The sequence below is a fragment of the Coptis chinensis genome, chromosome 5 (assembly GCF_015680905.1).
Source record: "Coptis chinensis isolate HL-2020 chromosome 5, ASM1568090v1, whole genome shotgun sequence".
Classification (NCBI taxonomy): domain Eukaryota; kingdom Viridiplantae; phylum Streptophyta; class Magnoliopsida; order Ranunculales; family Ranunculaceae; genus Coptis; species Coptis chinensis.
In genome coordinates, this window is record NC_141460.1 from 78,651,639 (window position 1) to 78,677,949 (window position 26,311).

The 26,311-nt window shown below is 35.6% G+C and overlaps 2 protein-coding genes across 2 annotated transcripts; both read left to right on the top strand.

Annotated features, from left to right (window-relative positions):
• The first annotated feature begins 5,079 nt into the window (after positions 1-5,079).
• On the top strand, positions 5,080-9,874 carry LOC147499088 (CASP-like protein 1D1). The gene is made up of 4 exons (XM_086563411.1): positions 5,080-5,333; positions 6,855-7,259; positions 9,229-9,346; positions 9,472-9,874. The coding sequence occupies exons 1-4, from the start codon at positions 5,095-5,097 to the stop codon at positions 9,691-9,693; spliced, it is 984 nt and encodes a 327-aa protein (XP_086419537.1). The 5' UTR covers positions 5,080-5,094; the 3' UTR covers positions 9,694-9,874.
• Positions 9,875-21,720: 11,846 nt separating this feature from the next.
• On the top strand, positions 21,721-22,742 carry LOC147499089 (S-norcoclaurine synthase 1-like). The gene is made up of 2 exons (XM_086559097.1): positions 21,721-22,003; positions 22,139-22,742. The coding sequence occupies exons 1-2, from the start codon at positions 21,820-21,822 to the stop codon at positions 22,459-22,461; spliced, it is 507 nt and encodes a 168-aa protein (XP_086415223.1). The 5' UTR covers positions 21,721-21,819; the 3' UTR covers positions 22,462-22,742.
• The last annotated feature ends 3,569 nt before the right edge of the window (positions 22,743-26,311 follow it).

Below are 26,311 nucleotides of genomic sequence, written 5' to 3' on the forward strand. Positions count from 1 at the left end.
TGTTTTTTCTTTTTTCCCAAGTGGATGTTGTTTCCATATCATAAAGCAGGTTAAAGTGATTTTGGTTGTGATGTTTTATTAATGTATGTGGATGTTGTTTCTGTCATAAAGCAGGTTAATGGGGGGTTTTGGTTATAATGTATAGGATGTAGGTTGAGAAATGAATACGATCGAATACGAAAATGAGAAATATTTTTAAAAAATTATTTTCATTTGTTTCACTTTTGGAAAAAGTGACATAATATTTATTAAAAGTGACACAACTGACCACTCTTATGTGTCGCTTTTGATGTACTTGTGTCACGCTCTGGTCCAAAAGTGACACAACTAGTATACTTAATGTGTCACTTTTGACGTACTTCTGTCTCGCTCTGGTCCAAAAGTGACACAACTAGTATACTTAATGTGTCACTTTTGACGTACTTATGTCTCGCTATGGTCCAAAAGTAAAACAACTAATATACTTAATGTGTCACGTTTGACATATTTATGTCTTGCTCTGGTCCAAAAGTGACACAATTAGTGTACTTAATGTGTCACTTTTGATGTACATATATCTCACTCTGGTCCAAAAGTGACACAACTAGTGTACTTAATGTGTCACTTTTCACAAAATTATGTCCCACTCTAGTCCAAAAGGGATACAACTAGTGTCACTTTTGACAAACATTGTGTTACTCTTTCTTAAAAGTGACACAAGAGGCTAACACATTTAGTAAGGCTTTTGTGTCACTTTTGGTAGAACTTTATGTGTCGGGGGCTATTAGGTCACTTCAGAATTAGTTTCAAAAGTGACACAAGTGTATTCTTGTGTCACCTAAAAAGTGACACAAAAAGCCCTTCCTTTAGTAGTGTATTGTAATACTTTTATAGAATTTTAGGTAGATTTTGTTCTTTGCGTGCTCTGAGTATACTTAATCAATCATTGCATGTTGTCTACTTATGCATCCGAAGCCATTTATTATTTATTATTATTTAGAAAATAGGATCCCAACATGTTAGTTATTCACTTGTGCTTATTGACTCGTCTTCTACTTGTTTGGATGTGCCTTTGGTGGTGTTTTTCATAAAATTAATCTGTAATTTCTAGACATCAAAATTACGTATATGTTGTAGTAGGTATATAGTACTATTTATGTCTTGATGTGGTGGTCAGACACTATATATTAACTTTGTTTTTTGTTTCAAAATAACTGTAAACTTACCAAATGGTTGCATAACAATATTTTGATGCATTGAGTAAGAAGGTGCTGCAAAAGATTGGTTTGGGAATTGATACGTAAGGTAATGTCCATAAGGAGTCCAATTCAACATCCGACTTTATAACTTAGTTATCATTAAAAATGATTAAAAGTTTGGCTTTTCGTGAACGACCTACCACGATCCTCACTTGACTCTTCTTCAGTTTCCAGTTCTTCAAAATCATCAACCAATTTGTATAACTACCGAGTTGGGGTTTTCTCCTACCCGTATCGAATAGAACATGTTAAGCAAAATCTTCTTCATTTCATATAAAATGAGCAAAATCCGTAGTCATCTGTCTCCATTGTTTGATTTCTTTCCCATTTTATTGCATTTCATATATTAGAGGACCTATATTTGTATTTAGTCCACTAAAAAATGATTCTATCATTGATGCATCCGTAATTCAATATGGATAGATATATACCACATATATATATGCCTCTCTTACTCTCATTTTTCCCTATAATTTTTTTACTCTCATTTTTCCCTATAATTTAAATTTTTATTACTTGAACGGTCGATTTATTTTTATTTTTATTTTATTTTCCCACCTTATCCCCAAGGCTAATAAGATTTAAACTTTCCTTATAGATCGAGAGTTTCTGAACAGTCGATTCTTTTTTTTTCCCACCTTATCCCTAAGGCTAATAAGATTTAAACTTTCCTTATAGATCGAGAGTTCCATAATAAGAAATGCTTCACTTTGATAGATTTTATATTTAAAATTTTTACGATCTAATTCAAGCACAAAATGTGATGCTTTAGTTAAACCTTTTCAATATACATAAGGTTTTAACTATGCATTTGGTAGCAACTCCTGACACCACACGTGAACACCCCAACTAATACATCACAATTAATCTATGTAGGTGCAAACTGTAGAAATCACTTATAGTAGTAAGAACTTATAAGTTATAAGTTATAAGTACAAAATATTCAAGTTTTTTTATCTCCCCCAATCCCCTTAATATTAAACTATTAAACTTGATAGCTTAATTCGAATTTTTTTGGTCATCTCAACAATTAAGAGTCTCCTTGTGTATTTGCCCTACTCAATTTATCTTCTTCTTTATTTCATTCTTATAGATTTTAAATAAATTATGGTATTTTTTCAAGTTACAGTTGGTCGATCTCATCCCTAGCGGTATTCTGGCCACCTGTCAATATTTCAAAATAGGTATTTATTTGGACCAAGTGTGTCATATGCTCCAATGCGCATATCATCAATTTATCCCATATGTCCCATTCCCAAGCCCCTTTGACGTCCAAGCAAAAGCCCCATTTCCAGTCAAGATTTTTGTGATGTTATGTCAAATGGATTCTACGTTAAGATGGAACCTACATACGTACAGAACATAATTTCTAGACTTTTTTCATGATTTTTTGACAAACACACAATTTCTCTTAGTCAATTAGAGAAATTATATTATAGGAAATTAAAACACAAAACGAGACTCTATACGCTAGGCAACACAACTTTGTTTGCTTAATTTTTGGTTCCGATCAAAAAGTTATTTAACTGGCAATGAGGTTACTTGGCCATAACAATAATGATTTTCTTTTCTTTAATTCTAACATGAAAGATCAAAATCTATTCACAGGAGCGGATGGAGATGTCTTGGTGCTAAGTCTTGCTTAATTCAATGCAATAGTCATTCTTTTATAAATTTGAATTTAATGAGTGTGTTTCATTTTAAGTCTCATTATGCACATTTATTTTGGTGGTGTCAATGCTTACAATTTTATGACGACATCCTCTTTGCCAGTTAAACATAATTATTTTTGCGGAATTTGTAAGATAATTTCTTTCTTATTTTTGAGAAAATAATAATTAGTTAAAAATAATTATGTTTTAGAAAATAATTGTACATACTAATTTGAATTGCACTTAAGTTGGGAGAGTTGTACTAAAATAGTAAGTCTTGTTAAATGGCTGATGTTGATATTTAATTCTGACATTGAAGAAAAATCTATACGTACATAATTTGGGGGTTTGGGGGTAATAAGACTATGTTTCCTATTTTTTAGGAAATAATTGATATATTCTTTATACAGTCAGAATTTTTGTGGTAATTTCTTTCATATTTATGAGGAAATAATTGCTAGTTAAACATAATTATATTTGCGGAATTTGTAGGGACTAATTTGAATTGCACTTAAGTTGGGAGAGTTGTGCTAAAACAGAAAACCATGTGGTAGAGCTATATTAATCATAACTAGGCACTCTTTTGGAAAGTGGAAATTGAATCAAACTCTCTAAATAGTCCACGTGGCATGGTATAAAACATTGTAGAAAGCCACGTAGGAGAGAGAAAAAGTTATTTCTCGTATTAGAGTGTCACCAAGGAAAGAGAAAAATCTCTTTGAGAGGTCTCTGCTTTAGTATATAGAGAGTAAAAGTAAATGGCTGATATTGGTATTTAATTCCAACATTGAAGAAAAATCTATACGTACATAATTTGGGGATTTGGGGGTAATAAGATCATGTTTCCTATTTTTTGGGAAATAATTGATATATTCTTTATACATGACGAAATTTGTGTGGTAATTTCTTTTCTATTTATGAGGAAATAATTGCTAGTTAAACATAATTATGTTTGCGGAATTTGTAGGAACTAATTTGAATTACACTTAAGTTGGGAGAGTTGTACTAAAATAGGAAACCATGTGGTAGAGCTATATTAATCGTAAATATACACTCTTTTGGAAAGTGAAAATTGAACCAAACTCTCTAAAGAGCCTACGTGGCATGGTAGAAAACATTGTAGAAAGCCACGTAGGAGAGAGAAAAAGTTATTTCTCATATTATAGTGCCACTTAGTAAAGAGAAAAATCTCTTTGAGATGTCTCTGCTTTAGTATATAGATAGTAGATGTTGTGCTTAAGTGCTAATGAAAATTTATTTTGGTGAACTTTCTCAAAGACTATACTTGCGACATGATAATCTTGAATTTGCAAATAATTCATACTATACGCTTAAAAGAAGTCATTCGAAGAAACTACTTTTAATGAATTTTAATCATTTATTGAGTTTTTAAAAGTCTTTTATCATCAACCCGTGCTTTCGTCTTGTCATTTAATTCTTATGGTTAAAGCAATGAAAATTTTATTACTTTTAATGATTTTGAATTTCCTCAAATATAGGCTAAGGCTTAAATATTGAGGAGATGTGACAATGTGACATACACCTGCCTTTTTCACGATGATTTTTATTTATTTATTATTATTATGTTGTAAAATATCTTACGTTGAATTTTGTGGAAAATGAAATACTGTTCACGCTAGAGAGAGAATTCTGAGGTGGACTGTAATATGTTTTTATATTAGAGTAATAAAATTTAATTGAATTTCAGTAATTTATTGATCGAGTTTAGAAAAATCTTTTGTTAACCCGTCATTTTGTCTTGTCATTTAATTATTATGGTTAAAGCAATGCTTATTTAATTACTTACTGATGTTGAATAGATCGATGGCTTTATCAATTATCATGACCATTCAAAGCCATGATAATGAATTAATGATAATTAGTTGATGAGATAGATGGGTACGTTTAATGATCATGCAAAAAAAAAAAAAAATACCAAATAAATCAATTAGCTCCAACTGTTAGAAGATTTTCATGTCATGTTGGTAGAACCGTAGAAACTTAAAAACTTTGTAACCAAAAACTGTTGGATGTCATGTTTAGTCAATTAATCATTGAAGCGGAACCTCATCATTTATCATGAGCCTATATAACCTTTTCTTCCTTCCCTCTTCTTCTTTCAATGAATCAATTCCTAACTCTTATCCGTTCACATTACATTCAAAACTAAGCGTACTACTCCAAAGCACTAAGGCCGCTTATCCATGGCTTCAGCAGATGAGCGTAGCAGCAAGGTTGCAACTGAATCTCAAATAGCATCCACTGGTAATCGTACGGCAAATTTTTTCCCTGTTGACCTTACTCTTAGGATCTTATTATTCGTGTCCTCCCTTGCGGCTATCGTTGTTATGGTTACTTCCAAGCAGACAGAACTTGTCCAAGTGCCATTGATTCCCATCAAGATTTTAAATACTGCAAAATTTGATCAATTACCTGCCTTCAAGTAAGTTTAATTGTACATGCATGTTCAATTTGATTATAGATTTATAGGAGTGACACTTTTTAACGTTTTGATTACGTTTTTAGTATGCAAACCTTTAAAGAGTCTCGCAAGAAAAAAAAAATTGTGCGTCGGCTGTGTTGTATGACCCATGGGCCAACGGCCGAGGGTGAGAAAGTTATTAATTCAATAAGGCCCAAAGATTTTGGTCCAGCCTACTACGAGGATCCCGTATCCTGGGTCCCGCGTTTCCGGTCCTTTTATTTTAGTGCTTCGACCCGAAGCCATAGCTTCTAGCTAGTTTAGTGGACAAGATGGTTGCGCTCCAGCTCACTCAAGAATGGGACTGCAGTGGTCCGCCGGCAAGCTCGTTCTGATCTTGGATGCAGTACTTTGGAATCCTGCAGCACCACCGCAAACGCTACCGCCCAGACCCATACCAATAGTATACTTTAGCATTTACAAATCTCTTTTGTTATCCTATTATCCGGATTACTTCCCAGATTGAAGGCCATTTCATTTAGAGAAGGTTCAAGATCTATACCCGGCGGGGGATAGGAACAGGGGTATAGGCAGTTGACGTAGTGAACTGAGCTTAAGTGGATTCAGTAGATTATGTGCAGATTAAGCCATCTATTAGCATATGATAGATGGCCTTCCTTAGCATATGATAGGGAGGGTTAGAACTGTTTCCATTAGAGTCACTCTCGAGTCACTCCATCGACTTACAAGTTGAATTAAGACATGATTTTTTGTGGATATGATCTTCTCACAATGGATAACATTAGTTCCGTTTTTCATATTTATTTTAAGTTAAAATAAGTACATAAGTAAAAGTTCACTTAGAAAATAAATTTAAATCTCATTTTTTTTTGTGGATATGATATATTCATAATCAAGATCATTTCCACAAAATTTTAGCTCATTTAGAAATCTCTAATCTAGACCAAAAATGATTGTAAAAACTCGACATTTCTAGACTATTAGATTTCTTTTTAAAAATATTGTTGTGAATTTTCTGTTCACAACAGATTTTCCAATTGCGTAAGAGAAATCATGCTTATAATTATACTTAATACTGTGAGAAGCTCATGTCAATTGATAGACATACTCACCGTGACAGTATGAACACTAGTTTGAATGTTTGATACATTGGTGATTGGTATCTGGTAACAGCAAATGTTTACATATTAAGCCAATGCTTACATTTTTTTTTTCCGTTATCCAAGCAAATGCTTACATGTGTTGGGAAGCTTCTGAGATATGACTAAGTTTCAGGCGGATGTATCTTGTGCGGTCATATATATATACAATTAAGCGATATTTCGCCAGAAAGCGTATGTGAACAGATTGTGGTCCCTCTTAAGTCTAAACTAGTGTGGTGCAAACCGCGCAATTCAATTTCAGGAGAATTCAATTTCAGGAACCTCTCATGTAAATTGAAACTTAAGACTGCTGCCTTAAGTCAATAATTCCAACTCAGTTTTCAAACGCTCTAATCTTTACAGCTATTTAATTGTTAAGTCAATTGATCAAGAAGCGTAACCTCAACTGCAAGCAACCTCATTTCTCATCAGCCTATATATCCTGGTCTTTCATCCCTCTTATTCCTTCAATTCCTAACTCTTATCCGTTCTCATTACATTCAAAACTAAGCGTACTAATCCACAGCACTAAGGCTTATCCATATATGGCTTCAGCAGATGAGCATAGTAGAAAGATTGCACCTGAATCTCAAATAGCATCCACTGGTAATCGTTCTGCGAATTTTTTCCCAGTTGATCTTACTCTTCGGATCTTATTATTCGTGTCTTCTCTTGCGGCTGTCATTGTTATGGTTACTTCCAAGCAGACCGAACTTGTTCAAGTGCCATCGATTCCATTCAAGGTTCCAAATACTGCAAAATTTGATCAGACACCAGCCTTCATGTAAGTTTAATTCGTGTACATGCATGTTCAATTTGATTATAGGAGTGACACTTTTATCTTCTTGATCACATATTATGGACAGAAGTGCTTGTAAATTAAATTTCAGGCGCTGACCGACTGACAGTGTGTTCAGACCCATGGGCTGATGGGCCAAGGGTGAGAAACTTGTTAATTCATTCAAGAATGGCTGAAGATTTCATACAAAGATTTCATTCAAGAAGGCTGTGGGCCGAACATACGGTAAAAAGGGCCCAAACGAGTTGCCTGATTTGAGTCTTTGAGAACCCACAAATTTGTGTACTATTAATTAGGGCTGTTAAAAAAAACCGGGAAATCGAAAAACCAAACCGAGCCTAGCCGAACCAGGTGAAATTAATGGTTTTTAATTTTTTCAGTTCGGTTTTCAGTTCTCAAAAGGTAAAATCGACTGGTTAGGTCTGGTTTCTGGGTGCTAGACATATATAGAAAATTTAGAGTTTTTATTATTATCATTTTTTATTTTTTTTAACTTAATTGTTCGTGTTATTAAACACTTGAATACTTGTTTCTTGTGATTGGTGTTATAACTTGTCAATATGTCTAAATTGACATCAATATTATTTAATATATTTATTCAATATTATTCACTTGGTTGATGATCAGTAGGTCCATATAGGTTTCGATTTGAAACTTGATAGAAAGCCCAAATGGCAAAGTCTAAACCGACAACCAAACCGAACTGAATATTCATTTCGATTTTTGTTCAAATTCAGTTCGTGTCCGGTTTATACTTTTAGAAAACCGAATATATCGGTTTGGTCTACGATTTTTATAGGAACTAGTAAAAGGCAGACCGAAAACAAACTTACTATTAATTGAGGGGAATCACTTGACACAAGAAAAATCAGCTATCTAATTTAATACTTGAAGTAAAGGGAAATTGATTGTTGGAGATCCCTTAGTTAATTGGTGAAGATCTCTTAGTTATCTACTCTGCCTTTGTTACTTGTGGATATCATAATGTACGTATCTAAGTTTGCCTAATAATGTTTTGGTGTAGATACTTGGGTGGTGGCCTATAGAATATGTTGAAAGAATTGTTTACTTTTTAATTTTACGCCAAATGAGAAGGATACTTTGATCCGAAATCCATGGAGAATACTTTCGGTGAAGTCAAGATATAATGGTTGCATTGAGTTGATTACACCAAGACACTTAATTTCGGGATAATAATTTTTATACTGAGGTTTGGAAGATGAAAGTCTCATTCAAACAAAGATTTTTTATGGCAAGTACAAATGATTTTTGGCATCTCATCATTTTCAAGTTTATCCCGATTGCACTTTGTGTGAGTGCTTCCTCGAAACTCAAAATCATGTTTTCTTTGAGTGTTCCTTTTCTATTTGGTGTGGCACAAATCTTTGGTTGGTTACGGGTTATTAAACATCGTTCTTTGTGGGGTTTTGTGGTTTATTTGGATTGGCGCGAAATGAAACAAGGTTTTTTGTTCCGAGCTTTGAAACACATCTGTTACCGGTTACGGAAGTTATGTTCGGCAAAAACATAAAGAACAAATGCTTGTATATTCATATTATTGGGAATTGCAGTGGAGGATACGGATTCCAATTTTTTATAACCCGGTAATGGCGGAATTTACCAAATTGTGTTAGAAGCGGGATATCGGAAGTTGGAGGTTGAAAGCAGATTCTCAACCAAGATTAAGTTTCGCAAATTCCATGAATTTGGTTTATCGGGGAGGCAAATGGTACAGATTCCCCAATATTCAAGACGATGTACATTGTTCCGGACCGCTTTCGAGATCTTTCTTTCCTTCCGCCTTTATCGTCGGTGTGGTGGCATGATCCCCCAATGGTTGTAAATATGCAAGTCCTTTATGATGTATTAGGGTTATGTAAATTACGTTTGGTATAATAAAGGTTTATTCTTAACAAAAAAAAAAAAAAGTTTGCCTAATAATGTTTTGGTGTAGATACTTCGTGGTGGCCCTTTCAGTATCAGGTTTTTACAGTATCATCTCAATACTTGCTTCTCTTGTACGGAAACATCGTTCAACCAAGCTTTTGTTCCATTTCATATTAATTGATACGGTAAGTTGGTTTTTACCCAATACCAAGTTAACATGGTACTCTTCCCCAATATTGATGTTGGTGCACACTGTCTTGAGATGAAATATAGGGTCATTTACATTTTTTTTGTTGTTGATTGGGTGCAGCTGATGATAGGAATTGTTGCTTCAGCAACTGGCACGGCTGGTGGTGTTGCATATATTGGATTGAAAGGAAACTCTCATGTAAGATGGGGGAAAGTGTGCAACATTTATGACACCTTTTGTCGACATGTTGGAAGCTCAGTCGCGTTGTCGTTGTTTTCTTCTATTTTATTAGTCATCCTTGTAATGCTCTCTACGTACACCCTCTACCGCAGGAGTTGTTGATTATGGTTTTTGTAGTGGTACGGTCTTTGAATTCATCTAGTTTTAATCCTCGTTTGATTGCAAATGTGAAGTCAGGTGATACATGGTTGGAGTAGCACATATAAATGTAATTAGTCAGTATTTAATTTGTATCCATCTTTGCTTCTAATTAATAACAAATGTAACCATTAAGATTGTTGTACGTAAGCTGATTTAAATATTTAATTATGTTGTTCAATTAATAAATAAATGGTTTTTTTAGACTTTGGTCCTACTCATAGTTGGTTTATTAGACTTTAGTCCAGAAAAGCTGAAATATTGGGTTTTAGTCCTACTTTTGCCACTTGACCGTCAGTCAACTCAGTTGACTGTGGTCATGTAACGGTTATATCCGTTACTTATATTTTTACTAACGGTTATATCCGTTAGCTCTGGGGCGTCACTCTCACTTAGGCTAAATTTAGTAACGGATATAACCGTTACTAATAATAATTTTAGTAACGGCTATATCCGTTACTAAAACTCTTTGTAACAGATAGCCAATTGTTGGTGGCCGATTAAATTTGTCATTTCTAACGGATATATCCGTTATTAATGGACGTGCTATTTACTAACTATTGTTTGTAACGGAAATATCTGTTACTAATGGTCGATATATTTTTTAAAAAAAATCAGTTTTAATTTTAGGGATACTTGCACCCCATACAAGAAACAGTTAGTACTCCACGTGACTTTGGGTTGGCATCCACTATACACTCTACCAAATCTTACGAAATAGACAACTTTTATAAAAAATAAATAAAAATCAACCAAGTAATAACAATATAAAACCACTTATATTCATCCACAAATTACACCAACTCTACCATTCAAATAATTTAACAAATATATATACTACAACCTCAACGATGAACTTCAAATAATACTTCTAGTGTATTTTATTCATCCACAAAGTAAACTACTTGCAAAAGAATCCATCTCTGTGCTCTCATTACCTTGTTTGTGATTTATACTTTTTGTGTCGTCTGAAAGAGGCTCCTCTCTACTAGGAGTAAAATACTGTGAACCCACCTCATTATTCTCCTGAACATTTTTGAACTCATTTCGAGATGAAACCTGCATTTCAATCATGTATCGGTTTTAATACTATGGAAGCAAACAACTCAGTTCTCAGTTCTTTAGCAGATGAACAATAATTTAATAATGGAGGAAAAAGTATCGGTAGTTTGAATAAAATACCTTGTTTTTTACAAGTGTAGAACAAAGTTCATGAGAGCATTGTCTTTGTGTCCATTCAAACATCTCACTATCAAAAGCATCTGCAGTTTTCTATGGCTGTCTCGGTAAGGTCTGAACGTAGCTGACAACAAGTTTGACATTCATGTTTGATCATTCTGAAAGAAGCAAAGACCAATGATACGCGAAGCACCGACTGCTTTTGCACCTTCTGCAACCTATTGGATTACAAACAAACAAAGAAATAAAGAATAAATAACACTAACTATAACCTGTGTAGTATTAGAAGGTAATATGAAACAGTGTTTTGACTTACTGCAAGACCAACGATGCCAAGACCAAATATAGCCACAATGGAACCTGCTTCAACCTTTGTTGTTTTCCATACTGCCCCAAGTCATTTGAGCACATTGCAAGTAAGGTTCCTCCAAAGATACGCTTAGCAGAAAATGTTGGATGTACAATCTTCTTCTCCTGAAGCATAAAGGATCTATTAAAATCCATTAATACACTCCAAAGATACGCTCAGTAGTAAGTTACATCAATATGACTGTAACTTAGAATCACTCCAAGATAAAGTAATCTAGAAGCAAGCACGACTTCAAAGAATTCCAAACCACAAGAGATTATAGAGATAGTTAAAAACTCATGCATGCATACAAATAACGTCACTTGAATGCGTCAAGAAGTTGTATCTTGGTTGGAAACAAAAGTATATTGAACACAAACTCAACGACATGGAATATATTTCAAGTGAAGAAAGATAACATTACTCGTCCGAATATCATAATAGGACACCTAGATGAATGTGCATGTCAAGACTTCACAATCATAACCTGTTAAGGTTTAAATGCATTACATCTATGATTACAATCATTAGTGGACTAAACATAGACAATAATAAAGAGGTCCTCTCTTCTGACATTAGGCAAAACACATGCAAGCGCAAATCCCACAGAACGAAAACAACTAAGTTCTAATAGTTCTTTACTAAGTCTATTTGCATGAAACATGCATAGGATCGGATCAGGAAGAGTAAGCCCAATATCAAAACAAAGTACAAGAGAAAAAACCATGTTCCAACACAAACTCACCTTTCGTATCCCATGATACGTAAGACTAGATTCTATTGCTGATCGGGCAGTACTTGCTTCTCCATACGTCATCCATTTGTACCTTTAAGTGAAAAGTATAAATAAAAATCAGGATAATGAAATTTCAATTATGAACTTAGAAACAAAAAATGCAAAAAAATTGGAATGTAAACATACTCTTCAACTGTTCCGTCCACTCGAATTCATGTGCCCAAATTTTGTTATCTTGGAATGTTTCAATTGCAGGCCTATGTTTGGAATCTAGGTAACCCTAGAAAGAAACTACTGATGAAACACATGACAATACACACAGAATCTAGTAGTTATCTTGTGGACACAATCGTAGTGTAAATTCAATATGTTCATTGGACTACATACCCAAAAAACATCATACGACTTGTATAATATTGCATTGGCAAATGTGCCTTCCCATTGTGGACCAATTGTAGTACATCAATCAATTCTTTGGCACAAGTTCTAGTTGTGAAACAATGTTCATTCCACAGTTTTCATAGGCCATATTATACAGCCCATCAAAGTGATACTAGAGGGTCAAATTTAAAGATTTTGAGAAAAGAGAATCCTAACCAGATAGGGAGAAAGAGAGAGAGTTTTTTTTTTGTCTAAAAATAGAGACCCGTACATCTGTTTGCTTCTTTGATTTTTCCTTCCAATCGGTACTTTCACTTACTATTACAGAAGGCTAAGCAGACACATGTTCAATAGATAAGGCAAACATGGAAAATGATACCTTGGAGAAATGGAGAATACGACTACAATAGATGACTTACATTTGAAAGTACTTGGATTCCTCATCTCCTCTGGTAAATAGCTACAAATATAAAAGAAATGTTGGAAAGTCTTTCTCACAGAAAAAAATTATCAACAAGAAAATTAAATACACTACCTATATGAAAACAGAGAAATGTTACAAAAACTGTTATTGCTAATTTGAATATAATACCTCAAATAAGTATAGAAAAGATTGAGCAAATTGTTCAAAACATCAATCGAAAAGAAAACTCATAATTACTTCAGCACAATCGAATAATAAACGTGAGGCAGAATAGAGCAATCATCTAGAATAATGTCATTGCAAAAAAGGATATCACAATCTCATAAAAGTAAAAGCCAATGGAAATCAATGAGTAGATCTTGTAATATCTATCAGTATTTCATGAACTAATAAAATTATGGGATTTATCAGATAACGAACCAAAAGATAGGAAAAGATGGCCTACAGGATAACAAAATATATACAAGAGCCCCAAACCCCAAAATTAGCCTCTAATTTCACAATATTTACCTTCAGTAATGTATTCTGGTGTGGTTAAGTCAAATTGGAAACTAGAAATCAGATGTAGTATAATCAAAATTGAATATCAACCCCAAAACAATGTAGATACTAGGAATGAGATATTAGATTCCTTTTCTTTTTACTCTTATTTGAATCAAAAGGACAATAATTGACAGAACAAACGACATTTTAGTATAATCAAATTTGAATATTAAGTCTGCAACAATCTAGATAGTAGGAATGAGATACTAAATTCTTTTTCCTTTTACTCTTATTTGTTGTTGCCTAACGCTCCAGCAAAACATTCCTCACCTCAAGTGTTATTAAAAATTTCAAGTTTTCAAATACCAGACATGCCTACTTATAAAGAACACTCATGAACCCAGGTCGAAATTCCCTGTACACCAGTAGATAAGTCAAACTGGCTACCAACCGCACATTGGGATAGATGTACTCCACAACAGAGTTGTAAAATTCAAAAATGGGTCTAGACACCAAGAAAACTATAAACTTGAAGATTTAATTTAAATCACATCTAAATGACAAACGAACAACCCTTTTATAATGCACAGGTTGTGCTGAAATCTTTTAGGGTCGTGAAAATCAATATAAAATAAATCCAAAAAAACAATAACAATGAAATTGTTTGAAGTCACTTACGAAAACACCATCTTCTGCATTGTGGGATCTTCCATCATTTTCACCAAAGCTTCCACAGAGAGAGGAAGAACTTTTCCTGTTCATGCATTACTCAGCCTGTTATTTCCATGTCCTCAACTTTTTCCCCTCAAAGTCTCAACAACTAAAATACTAAATATCTGAAGAATCAGTATACAGAGTTTCTTGAAAAAATATAAATAAAAGGGAAACATATCTAGATGATATGTCATAATATCAATAATTAATCACATGCCACCAGAAATAGCAAGTAATAAGATAATATGTCAATCATGTTATAACTTAGAACGACTATTCCACAACCTTTTTGTTTCCCTTGTACTCAAGGACTAGCAATAGCAGATATTGAAGATCTCAAACTGGTAAGTGTAGCCCAACCAAATAGTTAGAGATACAGGAATCACCTCCAATATGCAAAAAAACAAAACCACAAAGAATTTCTAAAACAGGACCCTGAAGATAAGAATTAAAAATGGAGATTCTTTGTCAGTCAGACTGACAAATTACTTACATGCTTTTTCATAATTCCCCAACTTCATGAAGCATGATGTCGCTGATTCCAATTTTCCAATCTCTTCATAGATCTCACCAGCTTCAAACACATTTTGAAGCAATTTCAAAATTTGTATGGTAAGTAGTGATGACTTCAGGACACATTCTTTTGAAGAAGAAGAAAAACCAAACTGTAAACACAAAAAACGAAGAAACAAATAAATGGGATGAATCAATCAAAAGTAACAAACTATGAGAGATTCAAGTTACCTTTGATTGCAGTCGCAAAAACTCGTCTTCTTCTACCTCCGAATGCCCCACCACTCCAAAAAAAAATTTTAAAAAATGATATCACAGAAATTTATTCCCATGAGCGTAGGATAGTTATTCACCGAAATTTAGGGTTAATTGGGCGGCTTCATCAGAAAGGGAAAATTTGAGTTTTTTAGGTTGAAGTAAAAAGCAAAAACGGGGTGTGTATAGAAAGGAGGCGATTTAGAATGGCGATGAAAATAGTAAAGATTAGCCGGTTTTGATCTGGAAAAGAAAACACTTTTGGTCAAAGATGAGCCTAGTGAGAGTGTGGAGTTTTGATCGGAGCAGCCACTTAAAATTTCTCTAATTCTCTTGCGCGTTTGGTTTTTTTTCGATTACAAAAAATAACAAAATTGTAGATGCCCAGTGTCGAACATGAGACATTAAGCTACGTAAAGTAACAAGGTGACCACTGGACTAGCTTTCGTTGGTATTCTCGCTGTTTTCTAACGGATATTAACGTTAGGTTATATTAGAAAATGTTTATAAAATAATTTAAATAATAAATTGAGATAAAGTAACGGATAACTTCATCACTAACGTTTATATCCGTTAGAATATTGGTAACGAATATATCCGTTAGAGATGAAAATTTTGCTCTGTTACAAATTGACCATTCTGGTGTAGTGTGATCATCCTATCCAGAACGTCAGACTTACCAGTCTCATCACCTAGGAACGTACTGCCAGACCCTTTACATTTTTGGGTAGTTGGCTCAGTGTCACTAGCCTTCTTCTTGCCCCTAGCATCAGCAACACTGACATCAACCGCCAACTTCTTCAGATTCATCCTTTTCAAAGGAGCCCGACCTAATAAAGTATGACCTTCCCCCATAACAGTTGTTCCTCAGACTCAGGTCGCGTCCTCTTAGCCACCTCAGGCTCGCCACCTTCAATTCACCTCTTCAACTAAGGCCTGCAAAATGGAGCGGGAGCATCACCACCTCCCCCAGCACTCCCACTTCCATGTCCACCCTTATCACTCTCACCCCCCTCCACAGGTCATCTACCTAAAGAACGGTTACCAGAGCCCCCACCAACATTTCTTGCTCCATAAATAGGACCCCTCCTCTCGATCTATCTCAGTATCTGAGCTAGAGTCAGAGATGTCAAAGACTAACTTTCGGGCCCTCTTCTTTTGCTCAACCTTCTTCCGGTTGATTTTCTCACCTTCGCGCTTCTTGAAGTAATGCGCAACCTCTCCCAAGACAGATCGTTTCTCCTCCCAACTCAAACAAACAAACTCTTCTATAGCTCCGGTGATCGTACGCCCATGAATAGCAACCTCTGCAAAACAAAATAAAATTGTCAGAACGTTCTAAATATCAACTATCCTACATACACTACGACCTATAACATAACGACCTACCATCCCATTTTATAGTACGATTCACCAACTCCCAGTGAGAAGGACAATAATTACCCACAACTAGTAAGGGCCTACGCCCCCAATCCTCCTTACTCACACCCACAATCACAGTAGATTTACCCTTCAACACCTGGAAACTAAAATTCATAGCAGGCGACCTCTTCACCGAAAAATGCTCAAGCACATCCGATAAACAGATGTTATAGCTCCTATCGTTCAACAAATCCAACACATGAAAAACTCTCTAACTATTCCCCACGAACTGACAAGGGGCTTTCCCACAAAATTTTAAAACCTCCTCAGTAAGACAGGAGAACAGTAACCTCATCCCAGCCTTCAATTGACCATAACAAACCACAATACCCCCATATCGAGGAACGTAATCCAAGCCAAATATATTTCTCTCTCCACTCAGGTCATATATCATCAGATCGGAGTTCACCCAACCAACTCCCCCCTCAGATCAACAATATTTCCTACCGACCCAAGTCCTGCCTCCTTAGCTATCGTCCCCAACGACGAAGACGACGACGCCTCATCTCCACTACACGCCCTACCACCACCATCTCCATCAATAATAGTTGTCTCCCTCTACTCAAATGACACTTCCCCGCTCACACTCCCACTAGTAATCGACATGACAAACACAAAAGTGAAAAGGAAACAAAAAGATCTAACTTTGTGTATCAAAGAGAAACGCACGTGGAGACAAAAGGTTGGAAAGTTTTTGCTTTTCTTTTTCTGCTTCTTCCTTTGTTTTGATAAAATGAGGAGATGAAAGACCTTTAGACACAAAACCCTTTAGCTGCACAAATCTCGAAAATAACCAAAATGTTTTGTATTCCTCACAAAACACAATCCGCCGCGAGTTGGGCCCATGGATCAGATCCAAACAGTTCTCGCACATTTTCCAAAACCGTTCAAATAAACCAGCTGTATGACACGTGTAAAAAGCTTTATTTTATCTTTTCTTTTCACACCACCGCTATCCAAAAAAATAAATAAAATAAAAAGGGTTGTGTAAGTACCATCCGTTATCAAACCAATCACTACAGCACACGTGTCCACACACCAGGTCGTATCTTCACAGCTCGTATATCCCTAGGTCGTACTACGCCACCAGGACGTAACCATGACCCAAACTCAAGTCGTCTCAAATATCAAATACATCCATACATGGAAACAAATGATCTACCGCAATCCTAAAGCTCAGTCAACGCACCAATGAAGGAGGCATTTACTTTGTAACAGCAAAAGTAATGACGAATCATCAAGAGAGCACAAAATATGGATCTACAGTTGACAACGGCCTGAAGCAAATAAGGAAAGTCAAATCAAACACCTATAAATAGAGAGAGATGAACTACGTAAGGTTTGATTCAAGTTCATCCAAGAAACTTGATACGTAGGCAATTCTTATCTCAAGAAAGAGTGCAACCATTCCCCCATCAACCTCAACTTAACATTAGGTCGTAGGTAGAAATCCACACATCTATAGTAGACGTCATATTTTTTTCTTGTACAGAGGAGAGTTTCATCGTATCAACAAATTAGTTAGAAGTGGTTCCGTTAGTTAGAAGTAGTTCCGGAGGCACAATTAATGGACTAAAGAGTTGGTATATGATCGTTTACTCTCACGTGAATATGTGATTGGACTTGCCAATACTAGAGAATTTCGCAATTCAACATACCTCGTGTGATTGATTGACATTAGTGTAGTCTCTGCCCATTTAGATATTTTTAAAGATGAAACTATTCTTTAAGGCTGAGTCCAATGGCTCCTTATCCCTTTAAAAGTAGTATTAAAGTCAATAAAGTAGAGCTAAAATCAACAAAATAGAGCTAAAAGTCAATAAAGTAGAGCTAAAGTCAACAAAATAGAGCTAAAGTCAAAGGATTTTACTCTCTATCTCCATTTTACTCTCTATCTCCATTTTACTCTCTATCTCCATTTTACTCTCTACAAAATAGTTGACTTTTAGCTCTATTTTGTTGATTTTAGCTCTACTTTATTGACTTTAACACTACTTTTAAAGGGATAGAGAGCCATTGGACTCAGCCTAAGAACAACAAAGTATCACAGTATCACTTTGTAGCTAAGCAGTTAAAATCGGTTTTTAGAGTTAATCGATCAATCAACGATTTAATTAGATGTATACATCTGGCTCTTTAATTCAAAATATATAATAGTATAATCATACCAAAAATTTCTAATACTTATCCAAAATGCAACAAAAAATATCAAATCTCATAATCACATCCAACCAACTCAATTTTGAAGTATTACGGAGATGTCAAACACAATAATTATGTTAAATATATAAAAGAATAAGATAGAGAGAAACAATATATATTAAAGAGACAATATAATAGTGTACATTTAACTTTCGTTAAACAGAAGAAAATAAGTGAACTCTTAGCTTTGTTTGTTGATTACGTGATTTTATTATTAATCCAGTTCCAGAGTCCAATAATTAATTTTACATTTTTTTTTAGTTGGAAACTGATATTTCCGGTGATTTTTTTTTTTCTCGATTTGATAAGAAATCGATCATCTCAACGGATTAGTCGGTCTATTCGGTGATTAAATCGGATCGGTGAGAAAAACTGGAAAATCGAAAAAAAAAAAAAAAAAAAAAAAACAAGCAGTGTGCGATTAATCGATGATATTGATAGTAGAGCTATGTAGAACACATTTGAATGAGGAATGTGGCTTCAAAGTAAGTGTCCATTTTTTATTTTTAACTCAAGTAAGCCACAAGCAGGTTTGGCAAATCACAATTTCGAAAGCAAAAGCTGAAACTAAAAAGCCAAAGAGTTAAAAGTTAGTTTGCTATATAAACACTTCAGAAGTGTTTCCTAATTAGCAAATATTACAACCACCTTTAAAACTAGTTTGTCTTTGCACAATGGCTAAATGTATGTATATACAATATAGTCTTCAAATACAGAGAGTTAAACTGTAGGTTTACCACATAATCTCTATCAAATAAATAATAACTTGAATACTTGATGGTGTTCTTCATTCGTTTCTGAAACAATGCAGACATGGTGTATGTTCATGCACTCATTGTCACGCCTTTTGGCCTTGGTCTGGTAACTAGTTACCCATATTAGTTCACCAAAGGCTACATCCTCTTAACCGCATAATCTGGGGTCTACTGGCAGCAATGTTTGGCGGCGCTCCTCCCTTGCAGGCAAAGCAGACGTTGTGGCCGGTTGTCTCATCTACAAGGCGAAATGACAAACCAATTTCAGAAAGATCGATGACGAGTGGAATAACATATATAGTCTCTTCGACTGTTGCCTATGGTTGCATTTATATTGAGAAAGGGCATTGTTTCTCATCCAAATCACTATTGAAAGTTGCAGTTCCTTCGGTTATACTTGAATTGGTTAATTGGGGTTGCTAGAGAGGGGCAGAGTACAGAGAACATTTGATTCCTATTCGTATGTGTATTCCACTATTCCCCATACATAGAGTTCACAAACCTGGAGTGCTCAAGGCCTATGCCAGCTACTCGGGCACTGCATTTTAAACAGGTGCTAGAGAATTTTGGACAAGGATCTTGGACGGAATTTCCCAAAACTAAGTGAAGGCCGGTAACATAGTTTTGTGTCAGGATGAGAGTATGGGATCTATCATCTATGTACATGCGATTGTTCGTAGTGCCTCCTACAAGATAAATTAAGCAATGATATTTTGTGAAGTTATCACTTCTCACAAAAAATCAGCTCACATAACCCGTGTGACTTGAACCAGTAACATATTGAGTTGTCGTCGTTGTTTATGTACTGTTACCTTCCGATTATTATGAATTTTCTTTTCGTACTAAGATAATCTAAGTCGTATCACGTATGTATATTTGATCTGATTTATATGATTTTTAGTGTCATACTTCATGATGTAATTAATGGAATTGATTGAAACAGAATGTCTACTACATAATTAAATCCTACTTTTTTTTGGATTATACAGATTCTGACTTAGCTAACTCCTTAATCAGAATGCGTTGAACTCCAACTTTTGTAGCAGTGACCATCCAAGACACTGTAAAGAAGTAAAGAACATTAATATTACGAAACTCGTATTCAAGATTTTAATACAAGCTTAATCAAACTTTTTAAACCCAATAACAACACACATACTAGTACGATTCTGTCCTTGTTACCATACAGACTCTTGCTGATATTCTAACTGGCGAGTTTGGGTGTATAATCACCTTGCTCCCTTCAGGATGGTGACGCTCGACTTTGGCTCATGATACTGCAAACGTTGAATGCCTTTTGTGTAATTGTGTGTTGTTTAATTATTACAATTTTTTTTGTTCTATAGGCTGGTCTACGTTGTGCAAAGTTATCAAATTTTCTAGTGTCCTTTAGAAACATTTTGCGTGTACCATTTTATTTTAAGCTATATATAGAGGGATCGAAGAGTCCTACTTTGAAGGTAGAACATATTGAAGCCCTCTATGACATTTGCACAACTGATTTTGTAGGGGATGGACGCACAGAGGGAAGAAGCTTTGGTTAGTTAGCTACTACAACTTTTCTTTCTGTTTGAGGGATGATACCTGGATGGAAAAATTTCAAGCTGTTGATTCTGTTTCCGCTTATTTGGAGGATTTTGTTTGCTGAAAATTTGAAAACATAATGCTGAAAAACACCCAGCGACCCAGGTTGTCCGGGATTTTTAATTTTTCTTTTCCTTTTCCCTCTCCAAGTTGGTACGACAAGGATGTAAAAATGTGTGTTGTTTCCTCAAGTATGTCTGTATTATAACTTTTTTTCTCTTACAACTAATAGTTGAATGAATTTTATGAAAATGAAAATCATAACTTTAAATCAAATTATTTATTGGTATGTAATTAAGAGTAGCACAGACTCCACAATCTATATATATTAGCACATATAGCTTATGTATATTTCACAATTATGCCTATGAAAACTTGCTTGTACCTAGGATACTTATCATTACAAGTAGGACTGTTGGTGGATGTTATTAATTTGAATTTGGTCATTCAAGTTTAAGTTGAAATCCTGAATTGTTTTCAGAGAAGATTCAACATTTGATTCATTTTAGATAATAATTGTAATCAATTATACAGTCGTGAACGCATTCGACGTGTATGTGTACTAGTATGTACAACCTGTTGTCCGAAACCAGTGAGCACAACATTGACCTGATCAGCCTCAGAAACTGTACACCTTAGAAAAACCTTTTGTTGAACGACAGCACCTGGCGCCTTTCGCTGGAATTCATATGTCATAATGCGTAATAGATGAGGTATTAAGCAATATCGAATACATGACTGTGCAATATATGTTAGAAATGTTCCACATGTTTCTTTAATTTAACAGACAGATGATTTGTATATACATTGTGAATATAATTATACAGGGTTGACAATTTAGGGGACTCTTCCCTGCTGATACTTAAGCCATACATAATGTTTATTAGTTGTCTATCTCTTGCAAGAAATCCTATTTGCATATATTTACCGATTGAGTGTTCCTTCAATTCACTAACAAAATGTCAGAATGGATACGCAAGAGCAGTATAAAAGGGGCAAGGACATAGGGAAATCCTCATCGATCAGTTAAGGTCTGCAATTCAAAGTTGAGCTGAGTTTTGAATAAAAAGCACAAATAGAGAAAGAAAATAAAATGCGCGGTCATGTGCAGAGTGAGTATGAGGCTGCGGCTTCAGCAGACGAAATTTGGGCTGTTTATAGCTCACCTGATCTTCCTAGGCTCATTGTAGAGCTGATGCCTGCTCGTTATGAAAGAATAGATGTTTTGAAAGGCGATGGAACAGTGGGCACAGTTATACGTAATTTTCTTAATCCAGGTGACATGGACTTCTACTTTCTTACTTTCCATTTGGGCATTTACCATACTACTATCCTAATGCATAACCTATTTATGCAACCTTGCTTTCTCAGTATTGTAACTAGTGATAATTTGATTTACATACTAATTTCAGCAAATTCTGGACCACTTACTTGGAATGAGAAGTTCATAAAGATCGACGACAAAACACGCACCAAGGTTGTTCAACATATAGAAGGTGGATATTTGGATATGGGCTTCAGTTTTTATGAAAATATATTTACAATCATCAAAACAGGTAAAGACTCATGTCTTATAACAGCGAGGACTGTCTTCGATGTTGCTGAGGAGTATGAGTCCAACACTTCTCTTATTAGTGTTAGTTGGGCTATGGCCAGAGCAATATCAAACTACGTCATTCAGAACAGGGCTAATAAAGATGAGAAGCAGACCAAGAGTTTTCTTCGATGTTGCTAAGGCGTTCATGTCCAATGCTTATATTGTTAGTGTTAGTTGCGCCGCACTAGAGGAACAACTAACTATGTCAATATGTCGTTCAAAACAGGAATAATAAAGACAAGAAACTTAAGGGTCATGGGCACCTTGAGATCTATATGTAAGGACGCTGCATAGGGTTATGACCAATGTAGACGCTCATTTAATTTACTTTCCATTGTCTTGTGTGTGTGTATTGTGTATAATTGTTTCAATTCTGCAGTGTTTGATTGTGTACTTTTGCGCTTGCGTTTGCGTGTATGTGTCTGCGCCCCTTGGAACAATATTTGACCATGGGCTGTGTGTTTCTGATTTCTTTGGGCGACAGGATGTTTCACCCAAAAATGTAGTCTTTCGAGTAAATAATGGTAAGTAAAGCAGTTCTGTGTATTGTTTGAAGTTGCGTAATTCACTTCGGTGTTCTGTCTGAAGTTGTTATAGTTTAATGGTACCTTAAGTCCACAACCAGTCGTATGTAGTAAACAGGATGCTGTAGAACAGTTTTTGGTCTTATTGAAATCTCTTCGACTAGGAAGTTTACAGGGAATTGATTGTGATGGACAGGGACGGATCCAGGATTTTATCTGTACTTCCTTTTCTTTCATAAAGGTCCGTAAATATGATCAATAAGCAAAATTAAATTTTAGAATTTTTGTAGTTGTAAAATGATCAACGCTGATTTTTTTGCTTTTTCGCTAACCAAACCAATTTTCTTTTACAGTCGGGGAAATACATAAAAGCCAAAAACAAATGTTTAAGAACCATAAAAGTTATGTATTCATGCAATTATGAGCATCAAGCTACTAAATAGTAATAAGAACATAAGCTAGTGGGTAAAGTTTGAAATCTCAAAACATATTGATTTTTTCCCTCCCAAATTTGGGGGTATTCAGGTGAATACCTTCAGCATAGACTGGGTCCGTCCGTGGTCATGGATTAATTGCAGCTTGCAGTGAACTCCGTTTCTTGGAAGAGCTTGAATTGAAGGACGCTACTTTTGATGTTTGTCCCGAACATGTTATTATACAAATAATAGGTCGTTCTTTCCTACGAATGAAGTATTTTAGCTTTATTAACATCACAGGTGTAGTATGCCATAAATCATACTATGACAAAGTGACATTTGCCATTGCTTAAAACGTGCCTCACGTACGTGGCCTCCTGTTGGAATCTCCAAGTGTATTTCAAAACATTTGTGTGTTGTTTAGTCCCACATTGGTGAATCACCACTAGCAAGTGAGGTATATGAGGTGATCCTCTAGCATAAGGGCGTGCCCTTAGGGTACAAAGGCTTTTATATTAGGAGGGAGGACTCACCCAAAACCACACACGCGCGCACCGAGTCGTGTCGGGTTGGGCTTGGGCTGTTTGTCTAGTCGGCTAGAGTCCCACTTCCAGTTGGATTCTATCTCATAGTTTGAGAGTTCTACTTCAACTTGGTTTTGTAAAACCGACTTGGAGAGGTGTCCTTCTCCCTCTATGATAACCAATAGAAGTCGTGCTGTCTCTATACACCAAATAAAGCGTAAACGTAACTTCGTGGATCGACCGCTTCATCACACCCTACACTAATCGAGAAACGAGATAAGTCTTTAATTGCTTTATTCTTCTTCTCTTCTCTTCTTCGTCGGCCGCCCGAGAGAGTTATATTCATTGTTCTAGAGGGTAGTCCGTTCTAGTGCAAAGTCGCCGCTTTGTTAACCATTGAATCTCGTGGAGAAAGACGCCATCATTTGCCTTTCTCGCACCATTGGAAGAGGCGGGCTTAAATCTTTCCTTAAGGATGACTAATCCGCGCCTTGGTTATTACCTATTATTCTCGTCCTTGTCTTCTATTGTTTTCTTTTATCCGCATACATCAATCTTAAGGAAAGATCAAGATGTCTACACCGTTGACACCACGCCGATCAAAGAAACCAATTCGAGTCATGGAAGTTACTTGCCTACATGAGAGATGATCGCGCACCTCTACTTGAATGCTCATGAACTTACCTAATGTGTCTAAGATTGAATCCTTCAATGGTTCACACTTCAAGAGATGGAGAGAAAGGGTGTTCACAGACCCTAGATGTACTCAACTATGCAAAGTATCTCATCGATACAAAGACCCATGGAGGTTCTAATGATTTCGAAAGAAATCAAGTCGCTTGGCTTAATGGGAATAAGGTATGTCGTCATGCTATTTGAGTACCTTGTCCAATGAAATTTTTGATATTTATTGTTCAAATAAGAATGCACATGATATATGGGAGAGTTTGAACAAGAAATATATAATAGAAGGAGGATGCCGGTACTTTAAATAAGCTATTGGGACTTTTCTAAAGTTCCATATGAGAGAGGATAGAGATGTAACGCCTCAAATCCATGATTTTCATGTGCCGATTAATGATTTGAAAACCGAGGGTATTAATTTTACCCGAAACCTTTGTTCTTGGATGTTTGATTGAGAAACTCCCCGAGTCTTGGAAACACTATAAGAATAGTATGAAGCATAAGCTAAAGCTGATGACTCTTGAGGATGTGATCATTCACATTCACATGAGGAAAAGAACAAGACTTCGGGATGAGGTGTTGTCTAAGGAATTCCATTCTAAAGCCAATATCATTGAAGGTAATCCCAAAGAAATCTAACAAAACCTCTAAGAAGCGGAAGTCCAACAAAAATAAGAATTTCAAGGTCAAAGGCACTTCTTTTAAAAGAGTGGTACTCGGGCAATGGAAATTGTTATGTTTGTGGTAAACCCGACATAGGGCTTTTTCGGTCGCACACAAGAAAGACAATCGATGATCCTCCCAATGCTAATCTAGTTGAGGGAGATGATATTGTTGTTTCTTTGTTGTGGTCACAAGTGTTCATAGCCACCGGGAAGAGGAACCGGGTACTAGATTCGGTGCCACCGCCACGTTTGTGGTGATGTTGAAGCCTTCTCGGACTACATACTAGTGAAAGATGAAAATGTCTATATGGGTGACTCTAGGTCTGCATTTCTGTTGAGGAACAGCAAGGTTCTTTTTTGAAGTTAACTTCGGGGAAAACCCTTTCACTTAGTAATGTTCTTCATGTTCCCGAGATTAAATTAGAATCTGATTTGGTCCCTCTTCGGGAAAAAGGCGTCAAGGTGACTTTTGAGAGTGACAAGTTTGTTCCGACAAAGAATGGGGGTTTTGTTGGTAAAGGTTATTGTAATAACAGTGGTCTTTTCATGTTGAATGTACTTGACAACATTATTATTAATAAGAATGAATGCTTACGCTTACTTGCTTGACTCTTTTAATATATGGCATGGTAGACTAGGACATGTGAATGTTCAATTATATGAAAAGGATGAAAGCATGTGGTTTATTGTCTAATATTTCTGATTTTTCTAATGATAAATGTGAGATACATCCGAGACTAAAGCCCACGAAGAAACCCCGCAGAACCGCGGTCTAGAGATAAACCTGGATTACTAACTCTTATTCATACGGATTTGGGTGAATTAGTAAGTATACCATGTCTGTAGGGGAAGTTTTATTATATTACATTCATAGATGACTTCTCTAGGTACACCATGGTATATTTACTTAGACACAAGCATGAGGCAGGTGAGATGTTTCTCAAGTACAAAGTCGAAGTTGAAAACCACCTTAGTCAGAAGATTAAGAGACTTGATGGCCCGATAGGGGTGGAGAATATGAGTCTAACCCCTTCCGGGACTTTTGTGACAAGAGTGACATTATTCATGAGACTACTCCACCATACTCTCTCGAGTCTAATGGAGTAGCCGAACGGAAAAACGTAACACTAAAAGAGATGATGAATGCTATGCTTGTAAGTTTCGAGCTTCCCCAC

Bases quoted from the DNA above. Each gene is read 5' to 3' on its own strand.
- LOC147499088 (XM_086563411.1), top strand. From the start codon at position 5,095: ATGGCTTCAGCAGATGAGCGTAGCAGCAAGGTTGCAACTGAATCTCAA. The intron at 7,260-9,228 runs GTAAGTTTAATT...GTTTTGGTGTAG, and splicing joins GATCAGACACCAGCCTTCAT to ATACTTCGTGGTGGCCCTTT. The intron at 9,347-9,471 runs GTAAGTTGGTTT...GATTGGGTGCAG, and splicing joins ATTTCATATTAATTGATACG to CTGATGATAGGAATTGTTGC.
- LOC147499089 (XM_086559097.1), top strand. From the start codon at position 21,820: ATGCGCGGTCATGTGCAGAGTGAGTATGAGGCTGCGGCTTCAGCAGAC. The intron at 22,004-22,138 runs GTGACATGGACT...TACTAATTTCAG, and splicing joins ACGTAATTTTCTTAATCCAG to CAAATTCTGGACCACTTACT.